At 43.6% G+C, this 27,445-nt stretch overlaps 1 protein-coding gene across 1 annotated transcript in view; it reads right to left on the bottom strand.

Moving 5' to 3' along the window:
* Positions 1 to 7,186, bottom strand: part of LRPPRC (leucine rich pentatricopeptide repeat containing) — a 1,486,422-nt gene extending 1,479,236 nt beyond the window's left edge. Inside the window, exon 1 of the mRNA XM_044079460.1 lies at positions 6,957 to 7,186. Coding sequence (XP_043935395.1) covers positions 6,957 to 7,147 — 191 coding nt within the window. The 5' untranslated portion in view covers positions 7,148 to 7,186. The remainder of the gene's footprint in view (positions 1 to 6,956) is intronic.
* Positions 7,187 to 27,445: the final 20,259 nt, after the last annotated feature.

Raw genomic sequence — 27,445 nt, 5'->3', positions numbered from 1 at the left:
ACTACTCCACAACTACTAACCCACAGCTCAAAACCCCCATTAACACCACCTATATTGCACCCAACCTCCATAACATTACCCACATAGGCTATTTTCCTCTCAAATATCACATAACCAGCTCCAAAGCTGAAGCTCTCCTCATAAACCACAAACTACTATATAAAAATACATATAAACTATATTCAACATACTATCATAATTACAACTCAATGGTGATATCCACCACCAACCCTGGCCCCCAAATCAATCAAGAAATACCCTCCACACACTCCCCGCCCAACCCCCCCCCACCCCAAAGGACACTCTCTCTTGCTCCTTAACATAAATCTTAGTAGTATATTAAATAAAGTTCATGACCTCCATGCTCTGCTAGACTTGTACTCCCCTGACATTACCATTTTGACTGAAATCGGGTTCAAACCACATATCAAAAACAATGAAATCCTACCCCCTAGATATAACCTAGACAGACTTGATCGCCAAATTAAACATGGAGGCAGGGTAGCCATAATGTTCTAACAAAACCTAGCACTAAAACTCATTAGCACAAATCTTCCCTCATTTAAACAATGCCAAAATACTTCAGTAAACTAAATATTAATAAAAACAAAACTTGATCATAGTAGCCATATACATCCCCCCCCAGGAGAAAACAACCATAGCTGATGACAATTCTCCACTGACTATCCTTAACCTACCACCAAGAAATCATCATAATGGGAGACCTCAATACCGGCTGAACCACCTAGGACTCCAGTAACCCCTCTAACCTTATAAACGTGCATGGCTTCTCCCAGCTCATACAAAAACCCACCAGAATAGATAAAACTTCTAAACAGCCACTCAATTCTAGACTGGACCCTCACTAACAAATCCCCCACATCTCTCCAAACAGGCCGTCTCCCCAATAGCTTTAGTGACCACCTGCCCACTTATTTGCTCAGACATAATCTTAGGCCACCAAAACAATCTGTCTACCGAATAATCCGTAATAAAAAGGAATTTAATATCCAAACATTTCATTCCATACTCCAACAAAATAAATTGGTCTCCCCTAAAAAACGTTCCATTAGATGCTGCTGTACGACACTTTAACACTACCTTCCTGGACATCTTAAACAGACTAGACCCTTGGAGATCTGCTAGAACAAAGAAAACCACCATTCACCTTGCTTAAATGTCTACTAAAACAAAGGGACAACGTATGGGTGCACTGGTTAACTAACAGAAGTCAGGACAACCTATTCCTCTACCAACAGCTTAGAAATAAAGCTAAATCCCACATAAAAGCTGATAAAAAAAAATACTACATCACTGCATAACAGCAGCAGCAAAACAAACCCCCAAAATTCTGGTCCACTATAAATAATCTCCTTCAACCTGGCAACACCACCACCCTTACACCACCACATCCTCCTCAGATAACAGCATTGAAACACAGTTCAATTCCTTCTTCATCCATTTAATACTCTCTCTCATCAAATACAACCAAAATACCTCACCCAAGATCCCAGACATCAACAGTAACAGTACAACATATTTTCCTTAAAACCTCTTCCAACTCTCACCATAAAACTCAAAACTCACCAGCCTAGCCACTGGCAATCCGCCATCAGAACTCCTCAAAACTGCCCCAGAAGCCATCACATACCCCATATCCATCCTCTTCAACTGCTCTAACACCGAAAACTACATCTCTCTAATCTCCTACATCGCTCCCCTACATAAAGGTGGAAACTCTACAGTACTCCCTAACTACCGACCCATTGCCATCCTTTCACCTCTTCAAAATACTTGAAAAAATGCATCCACACACAGCTAATAAATTATCTTCTATCCAACAATCTCCTTTCCTCACACACAACATGGATTACCCCCCACTACAGCACCACAACAGTCCTCAGTTTCACCAACACTGTAAGTCACAACAGAAACCAAAACAAACTTGTCTCTACAATTTTTCTAAACCTTTTCAAGGCTTCTGACAGTTTCACACCAGAAGCTACTATCAAACTAGGCTCTATCTACTGCATTAAACCATTCATTACAAACCAATCCAGACTAGACATCACCAGAACTCAGCTCCTATCCACTCTACTATACGCCTCACCAGCCTTAGCAAAACTGAACTTACCAAACACAAATCCTGCTACAACAAACTAGCTAAGTTTGCCACAAACTCCCCACACAGGTCCCATCACTGCTCCTCCCTACAAAAATTAAAATGGTTAGAACTCCCCAACACCTAACCTACATCCAACTCATCATCACCCACCATTTAGAATACCAGACAGACAGAACTCCAGCCTTACAACAAATACTCCAACCATATACTAACGCTTGACAACTCTGACCTTCACATAAAACCCTCCTACAAGTCTCCAAAAGCAACAACAAGACTGGGGATACCCTCTACTCCCACCATATTTCCAAAACTTGGAACTCTACTCCCAAACATATTTTACACATTACAAATCCAACCCAAGTCAATAAGCAGCTAAAAGACCACCTATATAATAACTGGATCTGCTCTTGCATCAGCCCTGGCTAATCCCTCCCCTGCATCCCTTTTTCCCCAACCCACATGTTCCCCCCCCAGAACTATCCCCTTCTGAAAATCCATACTACAACGCCAGACAGCTCTCCCTCTTCAAACCCCCCCTCTTTCTCAATCTATACTAATCAGATTAACAAAACTAAACCTGGCACAGTCTTTAACATCAAAATGTTAACTAGCAAACATAAGCTACTATCACCCTGTTGCATATCTCTTAACTACCCTTAAACACCAACTATGTAAATAAACCCCTCAATACTAAGTAAACAGTGCTTATGATACTATATATGTCAATTTATACTGTTACTTAATCCTGTGATATTAATGAGATGCCCACTGATGTTAATGTACATTTGTACTCATCTTGCTAAATAAATGTACTCGTTATTGTTTTATCACTGCCTATGTATATTTTAATTTTGGAGTTTTTCTCCCCGGGCCGTGGCTGAAAATGGGCTTGCACCCAAATGGACTACCGTAGTTAACAAATGTAAAATAAAATAAAGCTTCATCAATAGATAAATAAGCCACGCTGCCAGTGATGGGCATCCACCACCTCTGAAACAAACTTTTATTACAGTTCAGGCAGAGTAGCAACCCTTTCCACCTGGTGTGAACGACCTGAGACGTACCTCCCTGGACTACATGAAAAGAGACATAGAGGAGCGCTCTGATCATGTAGCCCAGGCTGGTATGATCCTGACCTTGAGTAGAATCTTACCCTCACCTAGAATGATGCCACAGTACAAAGACAAAATGATCGATTTTAACAATTGGCTAAAATTTTGGTGTCATTCAAAGGAGATCCAGTGTCTGTCAGCCTGGGATGACATGCTCGACAAAACCACGTTGCTTCGCTAGGGACGGCTTGCACCTGTCACCACTGGGCTTTTGGATATTGGCAAAGGCTCTTGCCACCCCCATAGTGCCTTTTTTAGGCAAGGCTCAAAAGCCAAACCCACCCCCATAGACAGCACACGGAACAAGAAACTAAGGGTAATGCTGCTTAACGCCAGAAGTCTTAACCTCAAGATGCACGCACTCGAAGCTCTCCTCAGTATGGAGAACATAGATATCTGTGCAGTGACAGAAACCTGGTTCAAGGCTCCAGAGAGCACCCCAGCACTACCAGGCTATACCTCATATCATGCTTTTCGGCCCCAAAACCCGGACCGAACCACAAAATGAGGGGGAGTTTCCATATTTATTAAGGATATCCACACCTCCAGGTTAGTGGCATTGCACGAAGTATCGGAGACCATCCATGTGCAACTAACAGTGGGCAAGACTGCTTTTCAGTTTACAGCATCCTACAGACCACCCTCTCAAAGTCAGGAATCCCACTCGGCTTTCCTGAAAACACTGGAGAACATGAAGATCTCTCCGAACACCATTATATTGGGTGACTTCAACTACCCAAACATTGACTGGGAGCACTACTCAAGCCCCAGCACCTTAGCCCAAAGGTTCCTGGAAATTATAAACTCAAATGCTAAGGAACAACTAGTCACCACTCCCATAAGAGGGGACAACATACTAGACATGATCATTACCAACATGGGGACTCTATGCTCCACACCAGAAGTATATCCCTCATTGGTAAGATCAGACCATAAATTAATTTCACTGGATGTCCACATCCCGACCCCACCCCCAGCCCAGAAAACCACAGTGAAAAACTTCTCAAAAGTGAACTTCTCACTTCTCAAAACCAAAGTGGAATCCTTCAAGGCCCCAGGGCCAATGGAAACTACGGCCCAAACTGCAGAATCCTATATAAACGCATTCTACGGACATCTCCAGGAAAGCATGGATCATGCTATCCCAAACAAAACCAAGACCCAATCATCCAAAGGCAGGCGTCCAGTCTGGTGGCCCCCTGCCATAAATAAACTGTACAACAGAAGGAAGAAGCTACTACATGATAGAGCAAAATCCTTAATAGGAAAGGCATCTCTGATCAGTACTAGCAAAACATTACGACCCCTCATAAAGTCCTCCAAGGCCAGCTTCGAGAGAAAAATTGCACAGGACACCAAAGACAATCATAAGGCTTTTTTCAGTTATGTTAGGAACCTGGGATGTAACTCCCAGACTTGTTCTCAGTTGATTCTAAACGACAAAAAAATACACTGAACCCACAGACATCGCCAATATCCTGGCAGACAGGTTCAGTGCAAACTTCTCCACCCCCTGCCCCCAAAAGATCAAGTATCTATCCCGGCAGAGGGCTGCCTCCCAAACATCTCTGATGCTCAGGTGAAGGCTGCCCTCTGCAAAGCAAAAAACACTGCTTCCATGGGACCAGATGGCGTCCCAGGTTGCGTCCTACATGAACTCCAAGAGGAACTAATCCCTCAAATAAAACAGCTATACAATCTCAGCCTCACTACAGGATATGTGCCCACAGAATGGCGTACAGCAACAGTGGTCCCACTCCACAAAGGTGGAGCCTCTACGGACCCTGGAAACTATCGCCCCATAAGCCTGACTAGCTTAGTCTACAAGGCTATGGAGAGGATCATCATGGAGCTCATAAACAAAGACATTGGGAACCTACAGACACTAGATCCTATCCAGTTCGGCTTTGTCAATGGCAGATCCTGCCTTTTGAACCTGGTTGACTTCTTCGAAACAGTCACCAAAGCCATAGATGAAGGGAAGGTAGTCCACACAGCCTATCTGGACCTTGCAAAGGCATTTGACAAAATACCCCACTCGGGTATCATAGATAAGCTATCCAGCTTAAATATAAACCCCTATGTCACAAGATGGGTCGCAAACTGGCTCAAAGACAGAACCCACAGAGTGAGAGTTGCTGGAGCCATGTCAGACTCGAAACTGGTCACAAGTGGCGTCCCACAGGGTTCTGTCCTGGGACCACTTGTTCGGTATATACTTTTCCAAGGTACAGGCAAATGTGGGAGGACTATGGCTCACCAAGTTCGCAGACGACTGCAAACTGGGTGCCATAATCCACTCTCCAGCTGACACAAACATCCTTCAAAAAGGTCTCACAGAGACAGATAACTGGTGCCAGTGCCATGGTTTAAAGCTAAATGCCAAAAAATGTATAGTCATACCCTTTGGCAAAAACAATGTGCCCACAAATTACCACATAGGCGGAAACCCATTAAGTACAGAGAAAGTTATTAGGGACCTCGGGACCCAAGTTGATAGCAATCTCTCCTTTGAAAACCACATTGCCAAAGTGGTTAGAAAGACCTTCTACATAGCCCACCTCATCACGAAGGGTTTCACATCTAGATCGAGAGGTAATCGTGCCCCTTTATTCATCCCTCATCAGGCCCATCATAGAATACAATGCCCCTTTTGGGATGTACCTTACCAGACACCTGCAGCAATTAGAAAGACCCCAAAAGTATCTCACCAAGAGGATCAAGGGTCTCAAACAGATGCCATATGCTGTTCGGTTAAAAAAACTCCAGCTCTACTCAGTTGCATACTGCCTACTTCGAGGTGATCTATGCCTGACATACAAAGCTATGTCAAATCCAGAATTAATGGACATGCTCCACCTCAGTAAATCTAAATCCCTTAGAGCCACACGCTCGAGGGACTTGAACCTCAGTACAGAAATAAATAGAACTTGCTGGAGGGACAGGTTCATAACCCAGAGGCTCCCTTCGCTCTGGAATAGAATTCCAGTTCATGTGAGGCAGAACACCTCACTGATTCTCTTCAAGAAGAATCTCGATAGGTGGATGGGGGATTGTAGGTTTGTCCCAGTGATTACTCCCGTGTCACTATTAGACAGAGGCATAGTAAACCAAACCTTAAAAAGGGCACAGTATACTCAAATCAAGGGGTGGCGTAGGCCATACAGAATCGGGCTAGGCTTATAATTGCCCCAGGGCAGATAGCCTAGTATGAACCTATGAAATGGTAAACCTAGATTATTGAATGGGAAGCCTCAAATTCTCTCCAGTCTACCTTGGATTGTTCTCCTTAAAGCTATAAGGAACTTCAGAACATGTTTCGCTGGGTAGGCTTGTAGTGGTCTGTATACTAACTGACAGAATACATACAAACCACCTTTTATTTTGTTTCTAAACACGTACACATATTAGACCATGCTAATCTATTATACACCCTAGCATGCAAAGTGTATTTTACAGCTAAATGTGCAAAAAGCATTTTTAAAGAACAGCCTGTTAGAAACATCAGCTGGGGGAATCATTACTTGTCACATAGACAACACTTTCATACACCCTCCTACATGGATGCAGATTAATGCCCTAGGACCGTGATCTTCCTGCAAATTAAAACGGACAACAGGAATGCTGCAAACATGAATATATTACGTACTTCGACGAGGTCACGGGTCAAATTAGTAGGGCATTTCCAATGACAGATAACCCAATACAAAAGTACTTACCGTATATTCGTGACTGAAACTCTATGTTTTAGACAAGCTTCCACAGTATTCTTGCCAAATGCCCTTTTGTGATACTGCGGAAATGCCGTCCTGCATACTACTAATCCACTCGATAATCCAGTCGAGACAAAACTAGAAATAAGCCGAAGCTGAGATGCTGACCTTAGGAGAGCAGCCATGATTTCCAGCATGAGCAACCAAAAGGATTGCCTGAACACGTGATAGGGTCATGGTTCACAGGAAAAATCCAATTTTGAAACAAGGAAGAGGGGGGCTTTTAGTAAATATTATACAAAGAAAGGTAGTTCTTCTAATAACAACTCACAGTGGGGGGTATTTTAAAACAAAATAAAATTCGGACTCGCTTCTATGGTTCCATTTAAGTGTTCTAGTCCACGACTTCATTTATACTTAGTTGACCATTTAATCGGATACTTGAAAATTAAGTCGTCCACGTTAAAGGGACAGTTAGCATCTTGCCCTATAAATGTTTGGATATTGCATGCTGTAGGTAGTATACAAATATAGCTAGGGGGTAATTAACCAGATTGTGTTTCGTGACACTAGAGCAATTCACTATGGAAACGATCCCCCCTTTTTTTTGGGGGGGGGGGAGAGGACGTGAATATGAAGCGCTATTAAGAATATATTTGCAAATAGAATGGAGTTTTTTTTTTACATTTGCATTTTTTCTGTGGCTTTTTAATTTGAGTAAGTGCTGGTAATTTGATTCTTAATGTTTCAATAAGTTATATTTTTTGTCCGTAGACTTGACTCCAAATTATTAATGTTATTCTGGGGCAGTCACTTTACCTTTTTCGTTCTTATTTATTTTACATTTGTTGACCGGGCTAGCCTAACTGGATATATGTCCATTTTCAGTAGAGGCCCGGGGAGATGATCTCCGAGGAAACGAACAAAATCACATGTACAGAAATGAATATATACAAAGAACATTGCAGGTGCAGTACAGAGAATAATCAAAGCGGCCATTCTTGCCAAAGTAGCGGCTTGTTTAAAGCACTGTTTCTAACTTCGGTGATTTGATTCCTGTTAGTATGAAAGGTGGAGTAACTAAAATTATCGAATAAAATGTATTAAATCAGTTTTATTTTCCCGTGGTTTATGTTTGTTGATGATTTTTTACTACACAATACCAGTCTTGAGTGTAATTGCTTTTCGTTCTAGAAATAGTTTTATATGAAGAAAAACGAATTGTTATGAAAACGACAATAAACGTTGAACGTATATCTCGTGGCGTACCACAGCTTCTTTGCTTAAGAATTTGTCGTTTTTTACCATTTATTTTTGTTATTTATGCTCTCTACTTATAAAGGGTGTGTGTGTGTGTGTGTGGGGGGGGGGGGGGGGTTATATTCCACAGTGTCTAGCTTTTGTTTTAGTTATTTCAGTGAACCTATATTTACTAAGGTTAATAAATAAGTGTTTTTCTGTTCCTCGTACTCCGAGCAACTATTGAACTACTTCCTAATTTCTTGTGGTCCAGCCCCGCCTACTGATGCTGTATTAGAGGGTGGAGAAACAGTTCTGTAATTGTTTATCATGTCTTCTTTTCTCCAGAGTTTGTCATGGTTTTCCTACTCTGACTGCAGCAGGCTGTATTACAAAGTAAACAAAATGGAGTCCTGCATGTCATCTGGGGGAAATACTTTCAGAACTATTGAAAACAATAGTCTATGCTTAATATTCGATCTTGCACAGTCCTTGAGTACCTAGGTAAACATCTACAACATCACTTTAAAGAAATCATGGCCTGGAAGGGTGTCGTTGTTCAATATTACAATTCCCATAAAAATTGATCCTCTTCATACTGTATGACATACTGAACTAAAATTGTGCTGAATTTACCCCACTTTTGCTCTCTGAGTTAACAGCACCTGCCCCTTAATTCCCACTATCTTGTTTACATAATCAATCCAGTCTGTCATCTTTGTCTTAAAATCAAAAACAGACTGCTGTCCTCCTACTTCTGGCACCCCACTAGTCTAAAATGTTTAATTTCTTAAAAAAAAAAAAACACTATCCACACCTGACCCCATGGAATAGAGGGGATGAAGCCTTGACTATAACAACCCTGTGACCCCTGTTCGATCAGTGGCACAGATGCTTCAGAAATTTGGTTGGGGTGGATGGCTTAAGCAGCTGATTCTGGCTCATCCATACTAAGGGGAAGAATGTGGCTTGGTCCACTGCATTGATAACAGCTAGCAGAGGGTAGGTGATCACCTGTGATAGTGGCCAGGTAAATTCAAGCGATTAGTGGCACATGTACACTGCTAAGCTGGGGGAGGTAGATCTGCATGAGAGCTCATTCTCTGCTCTAGTCAGACAGCTTTCATGAGTTGGTTGACAGCCTAGTGGATGTGTAGGCCAATCCACAATGTCTGCAGGTTGTCCTGCTTTGTACAACTGGATTCTTTCTTCAGGAAAACAGATGAACTGTTAGGGTTTCCCAGGCAAGAATGAATGAATGAATGAGACATAGTGCTTTCACTTAGCCCAGCTTTCAACCATGTGGAACAAATTGGAAAATAGGATGCAGATAGGGGAGCCATTGGGGCAGAGTCCTTCAGAGGTTGGTGTATCCAACTAATAATCTTGATAAACACTTTGAATCATGTCATTAATTTAATCCAGCACCATCCATCCACAGCCCCTTTTTCCCATTTTTCCACAGATGGGGTCAGGGTTTCATTTCAATAGTGACAATCAGCTAGAGTCAAGGTTTAAACTGCCAGGTGGCTAGCCCTGCTATGGTAGTTCTTCCACACTGCATACACACTCACATCTGTTGCCAGTTTAGAGTGTCCAATCCACCTACTGCATGGCTTTGGAATGTGGGAAGAAACCCACGCAAACACAGGAAGGATATGCAGACTTTGCACAGAAGGCTCCCCAGCTGAGAAATAAACCAAGGAACCTCGTGCCACCCAAATAATTCCAACATCTCTTACATTAAAGAACAACTATACCCTAAATGCAACATTTCTTTACACTTTGAGGAATTTCAATCTCTAGAGGATGGATTAGACAGAGGCACAGGGAACTAATCTAAGGGGGCGGCTAAAGCCAACACATTCTGGCTAGGCTTATAAATGCCTTCGGGCAGATAGCCAGGTACGTACCTATGATCTCCATACTTTCACATATTAAAAAGGTATATCTTAGTTTTTCCAACTCTGTCATGTTTTTATCCTAGCCTGCTTTCTCGGTAAGACCATGTTGAGGTGGAATGGAATCTCATGATACTTTCATTAGGAATTTGTTTACCTTACTACTGGATCACAATGCTCATTGTATCTGAAAGTATTCTGCTAAGGAAAACAAACACATCAAGTTACTGTAGGTCTTCTTTTGTTATTTCATTCACATTAAAGTCATAAAGCAGTTCAGGTTCAAAACTCACATGTCTTTGATTCTGTACTGTTGCAAAATGCTGCATTATTTCCCTTTTCTAGGACCATAAACCTGTTAAGCCTTTTATAATTTGAAGATGAATAAACACAATAACCACAGAAAAAAATTAACTAATTAGCTGAACTTTGAAAACTAAGAAATATAAATATGGTTGACAGAGGGAAGAAAGAATTCAATATCACTTTTAAAAAGGCTATGTTCTTATGGGTTTTTTATCATTTTTCAATAACTTTTCATAGGTGTTGTATCACATATGTAGGAATCAAATGTAAGAATCACTGAAAAAAAGTCACTGACTTATTTTACAGAGGATTCTCAGACTTGACAGTATTTCTTAGTACTTCCATTTCTAAGTGAAAGGGACTGTGATCTGACAACACAGAGAAAGGTGCTGTAATTTCAACTGTGCCCTCACAGTGTATTATGGGCAAGACAGCTTTCAAAGAAAAGAAGATCAGGTCATCATGTCTGCTCCCATGAGGGCATTCTAGGTTAGGAAAAAACAAAGTTAGTAATAAGTAATTATCATAGTTCTGACAGTTTTGAATTGTGTAGAAATTCAATGTAGGACAAATATATATATATATATATTTTTTTTTTTACCCATAGTGGTCCTTTCAGTCTTATTACGTTTTGATCATCATTGCCATTTATACGTCAGGCCACAGCCGTTCACTCAAACTCCTTCCCTATTTTTTTCTCAAAATAAAGTCAACTAATCACGTGTTTCACCACTTCTGCCATTATTATAAACAGGGCACAGTAATGTAGCAACACCGTTAAATTCATATTTAATGAATGATTTTAAGTAGAAAAACACGCACTAATTTAATTTTCCTAAATGGAGTAACTAGTGGAGACATACAACCACATGAAACACAGGAGACTTCTATTCTGTCATTTTAAAGTGTCACTAGTTAGTATTTTAGTTGGAGAGAATTGATGTGATGGCATTTTAGTTTATTTTCAACAGTCAAGATATGCAAATGCAGTTTGCTCATTTGCATATCAAGTTTGCTCTTGTTTTGTAACCTTCTCTTTTTATTTTGGAAATTATGTGCACAGCAGTCTGGTATTACTTTTTGGGAACTACAGTATGTACATTAAGGTCTATATCAGAAGCTCAAAGTGTAAAAAAAGTGAATGCTCTTTAATCAACACCAAATATGCAAAGTCCCATAAAGCCGAATGGCCGGAACAAATCGCTGGGCCATTCTCGGAACTTTGCCATTTTCTCCACTGGGCGATCTCAGAGTTGGTATATTTAAGTATGGGAGTGTGGGAGGCAAAGCCTCTCACTTTATGTTGTGTTTGGATTTTTTTTTTTTGGAAAAGTGATTTTTTTTCCCTGGGACTTTTTGGGATTTTGCGTATTTGGTGTCGATTAAAGAGCGTTTGCTCTTTTTCCACTTCGAGCTTCTGATATAGACCTGTACAGTCTACTTTATCTGGTAGATATTTATCTATGTGCTACTTGCAATTGTATTGTGTGATTAATTGCCAGTTTGATTAACAGCTACATATCTTTTACATACATGTATTTATTATTAAATGTTTAGAAATTTATATCTTTTTACTATGGTTTTAAATTATTTTCTTATTTCTGTTTTTCATTTCAGTTTCTGTCTCTCTCAGCCAGTTCTATAAGCTTGCTTGTACCAGCAATGGAAGATTATGGGGCATTGCAAGCATTATAATTTGAAAATGCGACTCAGTTGACTTGTAAATGGAAATTATATGCTGGTGTTTTTTTTCTCATGTAATTTACATACTGCTTTATTCGTTGTTTGATGTTCAGTTCTAGGCTAGTTACAGTTGACTAAACATAACCTATGTCATGTGAAAATTTAATACAGTTGTTTGTTGGAAGAAAAAAAAACATACAGAAGATTTATTTTATTTATTTATTTATTTTATTGCATTTGTTTACAGGGAAAGTCCACTGGGCCTAAAAGAGCCCATTTTCAGTGGAGGCTTGGGGAGAAAAGCTACGACAAGAACATAGATACAGAAAAAAATTAAACATTAATTGGTACAGAAGTAGGAACAGTGTTACACATAGCAATTACAGTAACATATACAGAATATATACATAAAAGCATGAATTTAGTCGGCTTGATTGCAGTAATATATACAGAATATATACATAAAAGCAGGAATCTAGTTGGTTTGATTACAGTAATGTATACAGAATATATACATTAAAGCAGCAATTTAGTTGGTTGCCAGATGAATTCAATCAGAGAGGTATAAACAGAGATATATTAATCAGCATTATTGTACTAGTATCAACAAGTGGTGGTGCTGCGGTAGCGTTCTCGCCTCACAGTAAGACGCTGACCAGTTTGATTCTCAGCTAGAGCATCCTCTGCGTGGAGACATGCGTGAATGTGCATACCTTCGTTGAAGGTTGTGCATCAGGGCTGGTAACTTGGCACGTAAAAATCAACTATCAGTCATTAGCGGACCAGAGTTCCGCTGTGGCGACCCCTAACCGGGAAAAGCCGAAAGAAACAAATTGTACTAGTATCAACAAGTGTTGAAAAAAATAATAAATATAGAAAAAGTATCATCAGACACTAGTAGCAAAAAGCAAATGAGTTTAGTTATCATAAGGAAAAGGAAGAGGTTAGGTTATAGGGCAGGTATATAGCCAGGAAAAGTTGAGATGATTTTTCAGTATTTGTTTGAAGGTGGTGGTGGTGGTGCTGCCTGTGTTTCTTATAAAAGGTGGAAGTGAGTTCCATAGTTAGGTGAAGGAGTAGATGAGTTGACCAGCAAGTAAGGTGGGCTTTTCTACTTTTAGAAGTAGATGATTTTCAGATCATAGTTGCCTGCTGGTTTGGTATTTGGCAAGTAGAGTTGAGAGAGCAGTACAGTCTGTGGGTCTGTAGATTATTTTGTGCACTGTAGTTGGGTGAATGAGAGATGGTGGGGGAGTTCCAGCCAGCCTAATTGTTTCAGTGAGTTACAGTGATGGGGTTACAGTGACAGAGATATATTTGTCACTTTAGTTAATACCATGTAGTTATTTTTGAAATATGAATTTTAGTTATTGTAATGACTAGTGTATTTAGTGCTGTATGTTTTTGCCCTCTTTATGTAACACTTTCCATTAGAAGATCAGGTGAAAGTTAGGACTTGAATGTGATAGCACATTACTGTTGGATGTCTTTCTATGGTTGGAGCAGTCACTGTATGCTTTTAGTGGTTTATATTCCTTGTATTGGTCATGGAATGAAGAAAGCATGAGGTTGTATGTTTGTTACATGTAGTATTGTACTTGAATTAGTGCCTGGCACTGGAAGGAGGTGACTTGTGCATGATCAGAGAGATAGTGTACTGGTTGCATAGCATAACAGAACTGGATTTTTTTTTCTTTTCTTATTAGTCTGGAATCCTAAGTGCTGCAGCTAATAGATATCGTAAGGAGTGAGGTGGCACTTGTTAGGGTGTGTTCAGTGATGTGACTTGGTGAACTAGATTGTTGTTTCATGTTTTCTTATTCTACAAGAAGTATTATTTGCTCATTGATTCTGTGATGTCATCCAGTCATGCTGCATTTTGTCAATTACATTATATAAGTAAACAGTAATGACTAACTCTGTGATATTACAGGGAAGTTATGGACCAAGTAGGGTATATTGAGGCCTGATAAGGTAGAATGCTTCCAAAACCCTGGAAGGTCTGTTATTTCCCTCTAATGCCCACCTTGAACTACTGTTCTACTGCATGTTAATTAGTTTTATTGTGTTGAAATGGATCAGTTATTATATTAAATTTTCCCTAGTTTTGGAAACAAATTAGTCCCTAATAAATAAAGGTTCTAAAATAAATACCAACAACAATAGTGCAAAAAGGATGGAGAAGCAAGAAGCAACACTCAACCAACAAATAAAACAATTTATTAAAAACAATGGGCCAGATTCAGGAAGGCTTACACGGAGTTCAAGAGTAGTGTAAGCCTCCCGATTCAGGCACAGCCCAAACCTCCGTGTAAGAGACAGCTAACACGTCTCTTACACGGACTGGGCGTGGAAATGCTCAATACCTCATTTGCAGCTCAAAGATATGCAAATGAGGTATTTGAGCGATCCACGAAGCTGAAACCAGTCCGTGTAAAGGACGTGTTAGCTGCAGAAATGTACTCAGCTGACAACTGAGTACATTTCTGCAAAATCTAAAACAGAGCTATGTCAGCTCCAAATAAAGGGTGCATATGTTTCATTAAGCATGCCAATGGCCAAATATGTGGCCATTGGCATGAAAAAGTGTTGCAAAAATATGTTATATAACTTTTTTTTTCCGTGGGATTATGATGTTTAACTGCAGCGCACACCCGCTCAAACGGGGTGCGCTACCTAAAACTGAAAACCGAAGCTTATAAGCCCACAATTGTGGGATTTATGTATTACATGGAATGTCAATGGAGGGACTTGCAGACCAAAAACAATATGGCCTCCGTTTAGTGGTTGTCAAGGGGAAGCTCCGTGTAAGACATGTAACTAAGCATTACTAGGCAATCCTATGTAAATGAGGGTTACAATACTGAATCACACTGCCACATAGGTAATGAGCACTTTCTGAGTAGTGTAAGAGTTAGAGAAGGGGGGGGGACAGAGTAAGAGGTAGGTGACATCAGGGGGGGGAAGGATAGAAACAAATGTACCAGATTGGAGGGCAATGTAAGGTGACAGATGACAGACAGACATCAGGGAGGGAGGTGTGTCCCAACAGAACAGTACGAAAGTCAAGAAATTGAAGGTTTACGCTATCCCTACACTCAAAGTTTCTTGATATACGTGCATGCGCGCATGTGCGCGCGTGGAAGGCAGGTTCAACATGTGGGAGCGTGTTGCAAACCGTTTACAACAGTTTGCGCGGGCTTGCACGTGTGGAAGGCAGTGTGCGCGCGTTTTAACATGAATCAGCCTAGTTCACACCGTGTAAGGATGTGTGCGCGTGTAACACCGTGTAGGGATGTGTGCGCGTGTTTAAGTGACTGTGAGCGTGCTTAAGCTGGTGTGCACATTGCTCCCCCTGAGGAAACAGAGAGGAAACAGGAAACAACCAAAATACATGGAAACTGCCAGAGGATACTCCTGGAGTTAATTGGTGGAAACAGTTGGAAGCAGGCAATTATGCAGGCAGACTAGAAGCCCAACCCAGCACTTAAAACACTGCAAAGAGCAGTGCAGGGTGTTTCTCACAAGAGATACGCAAGAAAGTAAGCTATCAGAATTGAAAACTGAAAAAAGCTGAACTCAGAGCAGAAATGCTAGGGGCTGCCATAGCTGTTATAATCAGGCAAAGGCGAATTGCTGAGGGTGGTGACAATGCAGATGCTGACAGACAACCCAGAGTGAGGAGAAGGAGAAGAGTATACAGGCCCAGGGTCACCTACCATGGGTTACATGAGCTGGAGATAGTAGAGCGCTACAGAGTGGACAGAGACCATCTGCAGCAGATTGTTGAGCTGTGCAGGCCACATCTCACACACAGAACCAACAGAGGGGAACCCATCCCAGTGGAAACCAAGGTATGTGTTGGCCTAAGAATACTAGCAACAGGTACCTTCCAGAGACCAACTGGTGATATGATGGGGATATCACAGGCATCAGCCTCCAGGGTACTGCACCAGTTCCTGGATGCCATGTCAGCACATGTCGGTGATCATATATATGTCCCTAATGACCGTGAGGTTGTGGCCAGCAATATGCGTCTCTTCCAGCAAATAGTGGGATACTCTGAGGTGCTGGGTGCAATAGACTGCACGCACGTACGCATCAAAGCACCAGCTGGTGAGCGGGGGAGAGCCTACATTAACCGCAAGAGATACCCCTCCATCAACTGCCAGGTCGTGTGTGATGCCCAGGGCATAATAATGAAGGTGTGTGCTGGCTGCCCTGGGAGCTACCATGATTCCCACATCTGGCATCTGACGCAGCTGTACCAATCATTTGCCAGTGGGGACTTCCCACACGGACACCTAGTGGGGGATGCAGGTTATGCACTTGAGCCGTGGCTGATGACACCCATCAGAAATGCACACACACCTGAACAGGAACGCCATAATGAGGCACACGCACAAACACATAATGTCATAGAGCGTGTGTTTGGGCTGCTCAAGTCACGGTTCCGGTGTCTGGACACATCTGGTGGAGCCTTGCAGTACACACCAAATACATGTACCCAAATGGTCATGATATGTGCTGTGCTACATAATATGATCCTGCGGAAACAGCTGCAGCAGGACCAGCACAGGGCTGGGCCTAACATCCCCCCACCATTGCCAAGGCCACCACAGGCAGAGGGTGACTCGGAGGAGGAACAACCTGATCTTGTCCCAGTAGGCAGAAGGAGGCGTGCCCAGTATGCCCTGGCCTTGGCAAAGAGGCAACGCATAGCACATACACTTGGTCAGTAGGAACACTGGGACTGATACCCGCTCTGACTCACTCATATAGTAACAGGGATGCCTAACGTGACACAACCTGCTTCCAAACATGTACAGGGAGTGTAGTATGTGCATCCGACAGAGGCAGCCCTGCAGCACCACCTGAGGCATGAATGCCATGTGTTAAGTAATGTAATACCATGTACCATATGCACACTTGAGGACCCGACTAACATCCACCCTCACCAATCATAAACCACAAAAAACACAAACCTACCTCATAGGTACCACAAGGGATAGGAACCTAGATGTAATGCTACCCAATGCCAGAAGTATAAATGCGTGCAGTGTAAACGCACACAGTATAGAGAATGTAGATATCAGTGCTGTAATAGAAAACAGGGTCAAAGCCCACATCAGCACCCTGACACTACCAGGTCACACCTCATACAGTGATGTACATGTGCAAACACATGGAACAAGCTACAAAATGAGGGTGACTAGCAATAAATGGCATGGCTAACCACACACCCATGTTGGTACCACAACAAGAAGCAACATGGATTACCCATGGTCAAATACCAATGGCTAAAACTGACTACTACTACATAGCTTGCTGCAGACCACTGTCCTAATAGCAGGAACTGCCCCAGGCCTACTCTGGCAACGTGAGTGTCAAACAAAATATTACTGTCAACCCGGGTACCCAGGTCCCTGATAACCTCTTCTGTGCTTAGAGGATTGCCATCTAGATGGGAACTAGGGGTAACCCTGTTGTTCCCGAAGGGTATGACTATGCATTGTTTAGTGTTTAACGTAAGGCCATGGCTCTGGCACCAGTTATCCGTGTCTATGAGACCCTTCTGAAGGATGTCTGTGTCAGATGGGTTTCCAACTATGGTTCCCAGTTTGCAGTCATCTTCAAACTTTGTCAGCCATAATCCTCCTGTGTTTGCTTGTACTTCTGAAAAGTAGATGCTGAACAAAAGTGGGCCCAGGACTGAGCCCTGTGGGACACCACTTGTGACAGTTTTGGAGTGTGACATGGCACCAGCAACTTTGACCCTGTGTGTTCTGTCACTTAGCCAGTTTGCAACCCATCCTGTGATGTATGGGTTCACATTTAAGCTGGTGATGTTTTCAATGATACCCGAGTGGGGTATTGTGTCGAAAGCCTTTGCCAGGTCAAGGTAGGCTGTGTGGACTGCCTTGCCCACGTCAATGGCCTGGATGACTGTCTTGAAAAAGTCAACCAAGTTTAAAAGGCATGATCTGCCCTTGACAAAGCCAAACTGGGTTGGATCCAACGTCTGCAAGTCCCCTATGTCTTCATTTATTATTCCCATTATGATCCTCTCCATAGCTTAGCAGACCAGGCTTGTCAAGCTGATGGGATGGTAGTTTCCGGGGTTGGTGGAGGCACCCCCTTTGTGAAGTGGGTCCACCATTGCTGTATGCCACTCCTTGGGCACATATCCTGAGGTGAGGCTAAGATTAAACAGCTGCCCTAACTGCGGGTTTAATTCCTCATTGAGTTCATGGAGCACACAACCGGGGACACCATCTGGTCCCATGGATAAAGTGTTTTTCGCCTTGGATAGAGCAGTTCTCACCCCAGCATATGAGATGTTTGGGGGGCTACAATCCTCTGGTATAGATACCCCTCCAGTTGGGGGGGGAATCCGCACTGAACCTGTCAGCCAGTAAGTTGGCAATGTCAGTAGGTTCAGTGATATTTACATCATTCCGAACTAATTCTGAGCATATCTGGGAGTTCCCTCCCAGGTGTCAAACATAGGTAAAAAGGCTTCATGATTGTCCCTTGAGTCCTGAGTGGGTTTACTCTCAAAATTTGCCATGGATGATTGTATGGGGGAACCCAGTGTTTTACTCATAATGAGCAGGGGTGTCTTCCCTTCTACGGATTTCGCCCTATCTTGTAGTAGCTCCTTCCTTTTGTTGTAGAGCTTGTTTATGGCTGGGGTCCACCAGACTGGATGTTTGCCTGTGGTACAAAGAGTCTTTGTTTTGTTTGGGATTGCCTGATCCATGCAGTCCTGGAGGTGCTGGTAGAAGGCATTTGTAAGTTATACAGCGGCTTGGGTAATGGTGTCCGCTGGCTTGGGGGCCTTGAAAGAGACAACACTAGTCTTTAGAAGTGTGAATTCGGCTTCTGAGAAGGTCTTCACTGTTTGTTTTTCTATCTGGGGTGGGGTGGGATGTGGACTCCCACTGAGATTAGTTCATGATTTGATCTCACCAATGATGGGTATACTTCTGGTGTTGAACAGTGTGACCCCATGTTCGTGATGATGAGTTCTAGTATGTTGTCTCCACTTGTGGGGATGGTGACTAGTCGTTCCATGGCATTTGAGTGTATGAACTCTTGGAACCTTTGGGTTAGAGTGTTGGGGCTTGAGTAGTGATCCCAGTCTATATTTGGATAGTTGGAATCACCCAGTATGATGGTGTTCGGAGATACATTTATCCCCTCCAGTGTTTTCAGGACAGCTGTGTGAGGTACCTGAGTTTGAGAGGGTGGCATGTAACATGCTACAAACTGCAGAGCAGTCTTGCCTACGGTTACTTGCACCTGGATGGTCTCCGATGCATCGTGTGTTGCCACCAACCTTGAGGTGAGGATGTCCTTGATGAATATGGACACCCACCCTCCTTTCCTGGTGTTGTCCGGATTTTGGGGCCGGAACGCATGATATGAGGTAACACCCGATAGTGCCGGGGTGCTGTCAGAAGCCATGAACCAGGTTTCAGGCACAGCACAGACATCAATGTTCTACATACTGAGAAGGGCGTCGAGTGTGTGCAGCTTGAGGTTGAGACTTCTGGCATTGAGCAGCATTACCCTTAGTGTTCGTCCTTTTCTGTGTTCTAGGGTGGTAGGTGTAGAATCTGATTCTTACATAAAAAAGGCACAATGGGGGTGGCAAGAGCCTCAGCCGAAATCCGGAAGCCCAGGGGTGACAGGTGCAAGCCGTCCCTTGCAAATCAGCGTGGCCTGTCCAGCATGTCATCCCAGGCAGACAGACATTGGACCCCCTTTGAATGACACCATAGTTTAAGCAAATTATTACAGCTGATCATCTTGTCTCTGTTTATGTGGCATCATACTTGGTGAAGGTAGGATACTGCTCAAGGTCAGGGTCATACCTGCCTGGCCTACATAATCAGAGAGATCCTCTATGTCTCTTTCCATGTAGTCCAGGGAGGTACATCTCAGGTCGTTCACACCAGCATGGATAATGACTGAGTCAGACTTGTACTTGCAGTTGAGTGACCTGAGTGCTTGCATTATGTGGTGGATTCCAGTGCCCGATAGGCAGCTTACTGTGACCTCCTCCGTACTCGATCTGGTGAGCGGGACGTCAGTGTGTCTGACTATGGAGTCACCTATGACAAGTGTGTCTGGCATTGTGTTTGGCCTTAAGGGCTGTGACTGTTTGGCACACTGACTGTGGTCTATGTATTGCATGTGCTGTGCCCTGTGGAGGCAGTTGTGTGGGTGTCTGCTGTGGTGGCCGCTGCTGTTTTGGTAGAATTCTGATCAGAGCCTCTGAGTATGTCTTTGTGTGTCTATGTGTATGATTTTAAGTTGTGATAGTGCTATGTGAGACTGGGTTTGTGATGTGTGTGGTTACCTTCACCTTCTCTCTAGGCTTGCTAGTCCTATGTTGAGAGAGCTCAGCCTCCACTTTGGCTATATAGTTGCATCTCTCACATGTATGTGTGTTTTATGGGAGAAGGAGAGGGTTGTCAGTGTACATGAGGCAATTGTAACATTGCCTCAATATTCCCAGGTTCACCAGCTGAGCAGGAGAGGACACTAGCAACTGATCCCTAGACATGCTAGAAGGAATGGACAAAACAATGTTGGAATACAGGGAGATATCAAGCCCCCCAAACCACATCATAGTGCTTGACTGACAATACCTACACATACACCATAGTTTCATAGTTTACTACTAGGCTATCTGCCGTAGTGCATGTATAAGCCTAGCCATAGTGATGTGGCTATTGCCACCCCTTATAGTGGTAATAAGTGTACAGAATAGATTCCGAATATTGTGCCTCTGACTTAGTAGTGACACATTATGACCCCCTTACGTAATTGAATAACATGACTGTGCCTCTGTCTAGTCTGTGCCTCTGTCTCATATGCAGTTGTCCAGATGTCTCTTGAAGAGAGTCAGTGAGGGACTCTGTCTAACATGAACTGGGATACTCTGCTAGAGTGTGAGATGCCTCTGAGTTATGACTCTGTCCCTCCAGCATGTCCTATACATGTATGTGCTGAGGTTCAAATCTTCAGCTCTCATGGTTCTGGTGGATTTGGATTGCTTGCAGTGGAGCATGTCCACCAAATCCTGATTGGACATGGTCTTGTATGTCAGGCATAGGTCACCTGTAAGTATGCGGTATGACACTGAATAAAGCTGGATTTCCTCTATTCTGGAAGCATATGACATGTGTTGTAGACCCCTGATCTTCATGGTAAGGTACTGTTGGGGTCTCTCCAGCTGTTGCAAGTGCTGGGTGAGGTACATACCAAATGGGGCTTTGTATTCAATCATGGGCCTGATAAGGGAGAAGTATAGTGGTACAATGACCTCCTATGATCTGGATGGAAAACCCTCCATGATAAGGTGGGCAAGATAGAAAGTCTGTCTAACCACTTTGGCAACATGGGTGTCAAACGAGATGTCACTATCTACATGTGTCCCCAGGTGTCTGATTTGTTTTCTGTGCTCAGTGGGTTGCTATCTATGTATTGATCTGTGGGTACTTTGTTCCTCCCAAAGGGGATGACTACACATCAGTTGCAGTCAGTTTCAGGCCATGAGTCTGGCACCAGCTATCTGTCTTTGTGACGGCATTCTGTAGGATGTGTGTGCCGGCTGATGTATTCACTATGGTGCCTAGGTTGCAGTCATCTGCAAACTTTGTCAGCCACAACCCTCCTATGTTTGCTTTCACATCTGAAAAGTAAATACCAATTAAGATGGGTCCCAGGACACATCCTTGTGGGACACCACCTGTGACTGGCTTCGAATCTGACAAGGCACCTGCAATGTTGACTTTATGGGTTCTGTTTCTTAGCCATTTTGCAACCTATCCTGTGACATATGGTGTTATATGTCAGCTGTTGAGCTTGTCTATGATGCCTGAGTGGGGTATTGTGTCACAGGCCTTAGCCAAGTGCAGGTAGGCTGTGTGGACTGCGTAGCCCTCATCAATGGCCCTACTGATAGTTTCATATTAATCAACTAGGTGCAAAAGGCAGGATCTGCCCTGTACAAAGCTGAACTGGGTGGGATCAAGGGTCTGTAGGTCAGCAATGTCTCTGTGTAAGAGCTCCATAATGACTCTTCCCATAGCTTTGCAGACAAGGCTGGTTAAGCTTGTGTGGTGGTAGTTGCCATGGTCTGTGGAGGCATCTCCTTTGTGGAGTGGGACCACTGTTGCCGTACGCCAGTGTTCAGGTACATATCCTGTAGCAAGGCTAAGGTTAAATAGCATTTGTATATACGGGTCCAGCTCCTTCTGGAGTTCACATAGCATGCAACCGGGGATACCAGCAGGTCTCATTGATGCTGTGTACTTGTCTTTGCTGAGTGCGGCTCTCACATGGACATCCAAGATGACAGTGAGGTTACATACAGCTGTGATAACTATCTTCTTTTGGGGGTGAGAGAGGGGGTAAATCGCACTGAAGCTGTCTGCCGGAATCTTGCCAATATCGGTCAGGTCACTGGAATATATGTTGTTGTGTACCAACTCTGAGCATATCTGAGGGTTCCCAATCAGGTGTCTGACATAACTGAAGAAAGCAGTGTGGTTACCTTCATTGTCTTTGGTGATTTATGTCCCCAAGTTGACCTTGCATGTCTTTATGAGATAATGTAGCTTTCTATTAGTGCTGATCACAGCTGTCTTCCCTTTTGGAGATGTAGCTCTGTCTTGCATTAGTATCCCTCATCTGTTATACAGTTTGTTTATGGCTGGGGTCCACCAGAGAGGCCACTTTCCCTTTGTGGAGAGTGTCCTGTTTTTTATTTGTGATTGCATGGTCCATGCTTTCTGACATCTAGCTAAGGGGAGGTCATTGTGGTTCTGCAGTTATCTTTCATCAGCATTAGAAATGACCACAACAGCCCCTGTGGGGTGTACCTCAGCAGACACATCCAACAACTGTAAAGTCCACAACAGTACCTCACCAGGAGTATGAAAGAGCTGGAACACATGTAATGTGTTGCCTGATTAAACAGAGTGCAGCTCCACACACTGCCATGCTGTCCACCCAGACGCAAGATGTGCCTGATGTAGAAAGCCATGTCCAAGATGGAATCAATGCACATGCTGCACCTTGTTCAATCTGAATGGCAGGGAGCTATGCACATGAGGGACCTGAACCCCAGCACTGACATACATAGGACAGGCTGTACTGCATTATCCATAACACAGAAGCCACCCCCACGCATGAGTAAACTACCAGTACAGGTTATCCATAGAGTCACTCGTTGATTCCCCTCAACAGGAATCCTAATGAGTGGATGGGAGATGGTAGGTTTACCCTGGGTATCAATGTTATGTCACAGGTAGACAGAGGCACAGTATACTAAACAAGACATATGTCATGGCAAACTACACTTACAATGTGTTGACGGACAAACACACTCTCCGACTAGCATTAGAAATGGCCTAGGGTACATCGGTAGTGTTTGCCAATGTACACCCATGTTGTGGAATACACTACTGATGTTGGATGAGGCTGTTGTAAGTAGTTCACATCTGAACATAATGCAACATGGTCAAATAGGTTCATAGGTACATAGGTTTATACTAGGCTATCTTCCCTAAGGCAGGTATAAGCCTAGCCCAGAGTTTGTTGGCGTACACCACCCCTTATATGGAAACAGTACTGTACCCATTATTTTGTCGTGCCGCTCTCCAGCAGTGACACAGTGACGATCCCCGGGGTAAACGTATGACCTCCCATCCACAGGTCAAGATACCTCTTGAACAGAGCCAGCAAGGTACTCTGCCTCACATGGACCGGGATTGTATTCCACAGCATAGGGAGTCTCCGAGTGATAACTCCATCCCTCCAACATGTCCAACGTACATCCATGCTAAGGTGTAAGTCACTTGCACTAGTGGTTCAGGTGGATCTGCCGATTCTGAGGTGGAGCATGTCCATTAATTCCTGTTTGGACATGGCCTTGCATGTCAGGCACATGTCACCTCTAAGCAGATGGTATGTGACTGAATAGAGCGGGAGTGTCTTCAATCTGGCAGCATATGACAGATGGGGTTCCTTTATCCTTTTGTTGGGGGACATTCAGGGTCTCTCCAATTGCTGCAGATGTTGGGTGAGATACATCCAGAATAGGGCATTGTACTCGATCACCGGTCTGATAAGTGAAGAGTACAGGGGAACAATGACCCACTAGATCTGGATGTGAATCCCTTCCTGATCAGGTGGGCAATGTAGAAGGTCTTTCTAGCCCCTTTAGCAACGTGAGTGTCAGAAGAACGGCGACTGTCAACCTGTGTCCCCAGGTCCATGATAACCTCCTCTGTGCTTAGAGGATTGCCACCTATATGGTAGCTTGGGGTTACCTTGCTTTTCCCGAAGGGTATGTCCACACATGTTGTGCACTTTGACTTCAGGCCATGGCTCTGGCACCAGCTATCAGTTTCCGTGAGTCCCTTCTGAAGGATATCCGTGTCTGATGCACTGTCCACTATGGCGCCCAGTGTGCAGTCATCTGCAAACTTTGTCAGCCAAAGTCCTCCCATGTTGGCCTGTACTTCTGAGAAGTACATGACAAACAATAGGGGGCCAAGGACTGAGCCCTGTGTGACACCACTTGTGACCAGCCTGGAGTCTAACATAGTGCCAGCAACTGCAACCCTGTGGGTCCCGCCCTTAAGCCAGTTTGTAACCCATCTTGTGACATATGGGCTTACATTTCAGTTGGTAGGGTTTTCTACAATACCTGAGTGGGGTATTGTGTTGAAAGTGTTTGCAAGGCCAAGGAAGGCTGTATGGACTGCCTTTCCCTCAACAATGGCCTAAGTGACCGTTTTGAAGATGTCAACCGAGTACAAAAGGCATGATCTGCCCTTGACCAAGCCAAACTGGGACGGGTACAATGTCTGAAAGGAACATCCCTTTTGGCAAATGGGAAAACACACCACAGGATGCTCATTCCACTTTCTAAACTCTGATGATGTCAGCACTCTATAAGTATATCAGGGGAAAGGAAATCTCCCAGTAATGCGAATAGTGCGCTCTGCTAATGCGTCTGTCTCTAGTGTCATAACATAGTCAGGTAGGGGTTTGAATCCAGCAAGAGGCAAGTGTGTGTGAAGGGGGGGTAAGTGTGTGTGTAAGTGTGTATGAAAGGAACATCCCTTTTGGCAACTGGGAAAACACACCACAGGATGCTCATTCCACTTTCTAAACTCTGATGATGTCAGCACCCTATAAGTATATCAGGGGAAAGGAAAACTCCCAGTAATGCAAATAGCGCGCTCTGCTAATGCATCTGTCTCTAGTGTCATAACATAGTTAGGTAGGGGTTTGAATCCAGCAAGTGTATGTGAAGGGGGGGTAAGTGTGTATGACTGAAATATCCCTTTTGGCAACTGGGAAAACACACTACAGGATGCACATACCCCTTTCTAAATGATATCTCAATTATTTATGGCTTTTGATTACAGACATGCCACGTGTGTGTTGCCCACACAGAATGCCCATGTGTGCGGGTTGTCCCTCACAATAATGCATGACATTGATTAAACCAGTTATGGCAATGCACACATGATGTATGTGTGTGCCAAATACACATATGTACCTGTGACCTTCAATAGTTACCATGTGTGATGCTTGCCATATGTGAATACATGGTATTTGCACATGGTAACATTATGACTGTGGTCTTCTGTGCAGGTGCTGCATGTGGGATGTGTATATACAGTGTGAGATGTAGATGCTATCAGCCTAGTAGTGAGGGATACACACCTGGTCTAGGGCATATAGTCTACCTGTTGTTGATGAACAGGTGCTACATGTTTTCACCTGTTGTGGGAGTGGTAAGACGTTATTCCATAGCAATGCAGTGACCGCATGCTAAGAACCGTTCAGTTAGGGTGTTGTAGCTACAGTAATTCATTAGCATTCAGTAATATGTCAGAATCCCTGGTGAGGGTCTGATGCCAACCAAGGTCAGGGTTCTACCAGCCTGTGTCACTTGCTCAGTGATCCCTTCCATGTTCCCTATCATGTATCCCAGTGAGGGACATCCCACATCAGCTGTGGTGGCATGGACAATGACTGAGTCATATGTGTCCATGCATCTGACTGACCTGTATGCTTGTGTTATGTGGTGGACCACAGTGCCCCATGAGCATATCACTGTGACCTACACCTTGTCCAGCCTGGTGAGCATGTTCTCACTGTACTGGACAATAAAAGTACCTAACACAACTGCAGCAGTAGTGTTGTATAGCTGTACAGACTGTGCTTGTTTGGCACACAGGATTTGTGTGCTATGTGTTATGCGTGCTGTGTGCAGGCCTAATGTATGCCTGTGTGCCAGCTGCAGAGATGTCTGCCAGTCATGCAGGATGCTATCCTTAGGCTCCACAACTGGCCTGGTGTGTTTCCATGCTTGTATTGCTGTCAGTGTAGGTCCACATCAGATTGGTATTGCTGTCACTGTAGTATTTCATGCCACCCAACAGGTTATGCCAGTACTGGGTTCAGAGTGCTTAGTCCACAGTTTGGCCATGTGTTTCCATCTCATACATGTGTTGTACATCCATGGGTAGGGTATAGGGTTGACTGTGTACATGTGGCAGCTGTGACATTACTACATGACACACATATTCCACAACTGTACCATAGAGGTGACTGACAACTGACCTTTGCACATGCTACCATAGTATTGAGATTGCATTGGTGATTAACAGCACATAGGGCCAATGGTGAACAAGATACATAGGTCCATAGGTTCATACAGGGATGTCCACCCAGGGCATGTATCCACCTAGCCAGAATGTGTGTGGCTTTCAACATGCATTGTAAATCTGTCTTGCTATGCCCTTTTCCAAGGTTAGTATACTGTGCCTCTGTCTCACAGTGACACATAAGTGATACCCAGGGTAACCCTACAATGTCACATCCAGTCATTAATATCACTCTTGAAGATAGTCACTGAGTCACTCTGCCTAACCGCTATTGGGATAATATTCAAGAATGAAGGGAGCCTCTGAGTTATGAATGTGCCCCTCCAGCATGTCCTATGTATATCACTCCTGAGGTTCAAGTCTTTCCAGCGTGTATCCTGATGGGATCTGGATATTCTGAGGTGCAGCATGGCCATTAAGTGAGGGTTTGACATGGCTTTATATGTCAGGCACAGATTGACTATGAAGAGGCAGTATGCCACTGAGTAGAGCTGCTGTTTCTTTAACTAGACAGTATGTGGCATCTGTTTGAGCCCTTTGATCCTATTGTCGAGGTACGTATGTGGTCTTTCCAGTTGCTGCAGGTGTCTGGTAAGGTGCATGCCGACAGGTTCATCATAGTCAATTATGGGCATGATGAGGAATGAGTAAAGGGGCACAA

The sequence above is a fragment of the Protopterus annectens genome, chromosome 1.part0 (genome assembly GCF_019279795.1).
Source record: "Protopterus annectens isolate FY-2018-M chromosome 1.part0, PAN1.0, whole genome shotgun sequence".
In the NCBI taxonomy this organism is placed as follows: domain Eukaryota; kingdom Metazoa; phylum Chordata; order Ceratodontiformes; family Protopteridae; genus Protopterus; species Protopterus annectens.
The sequence above is the reverse complement of the archived record's forward strand: the minus strand, read 5'-3'. Positions and strand labels throughout refer to the sequence as shown.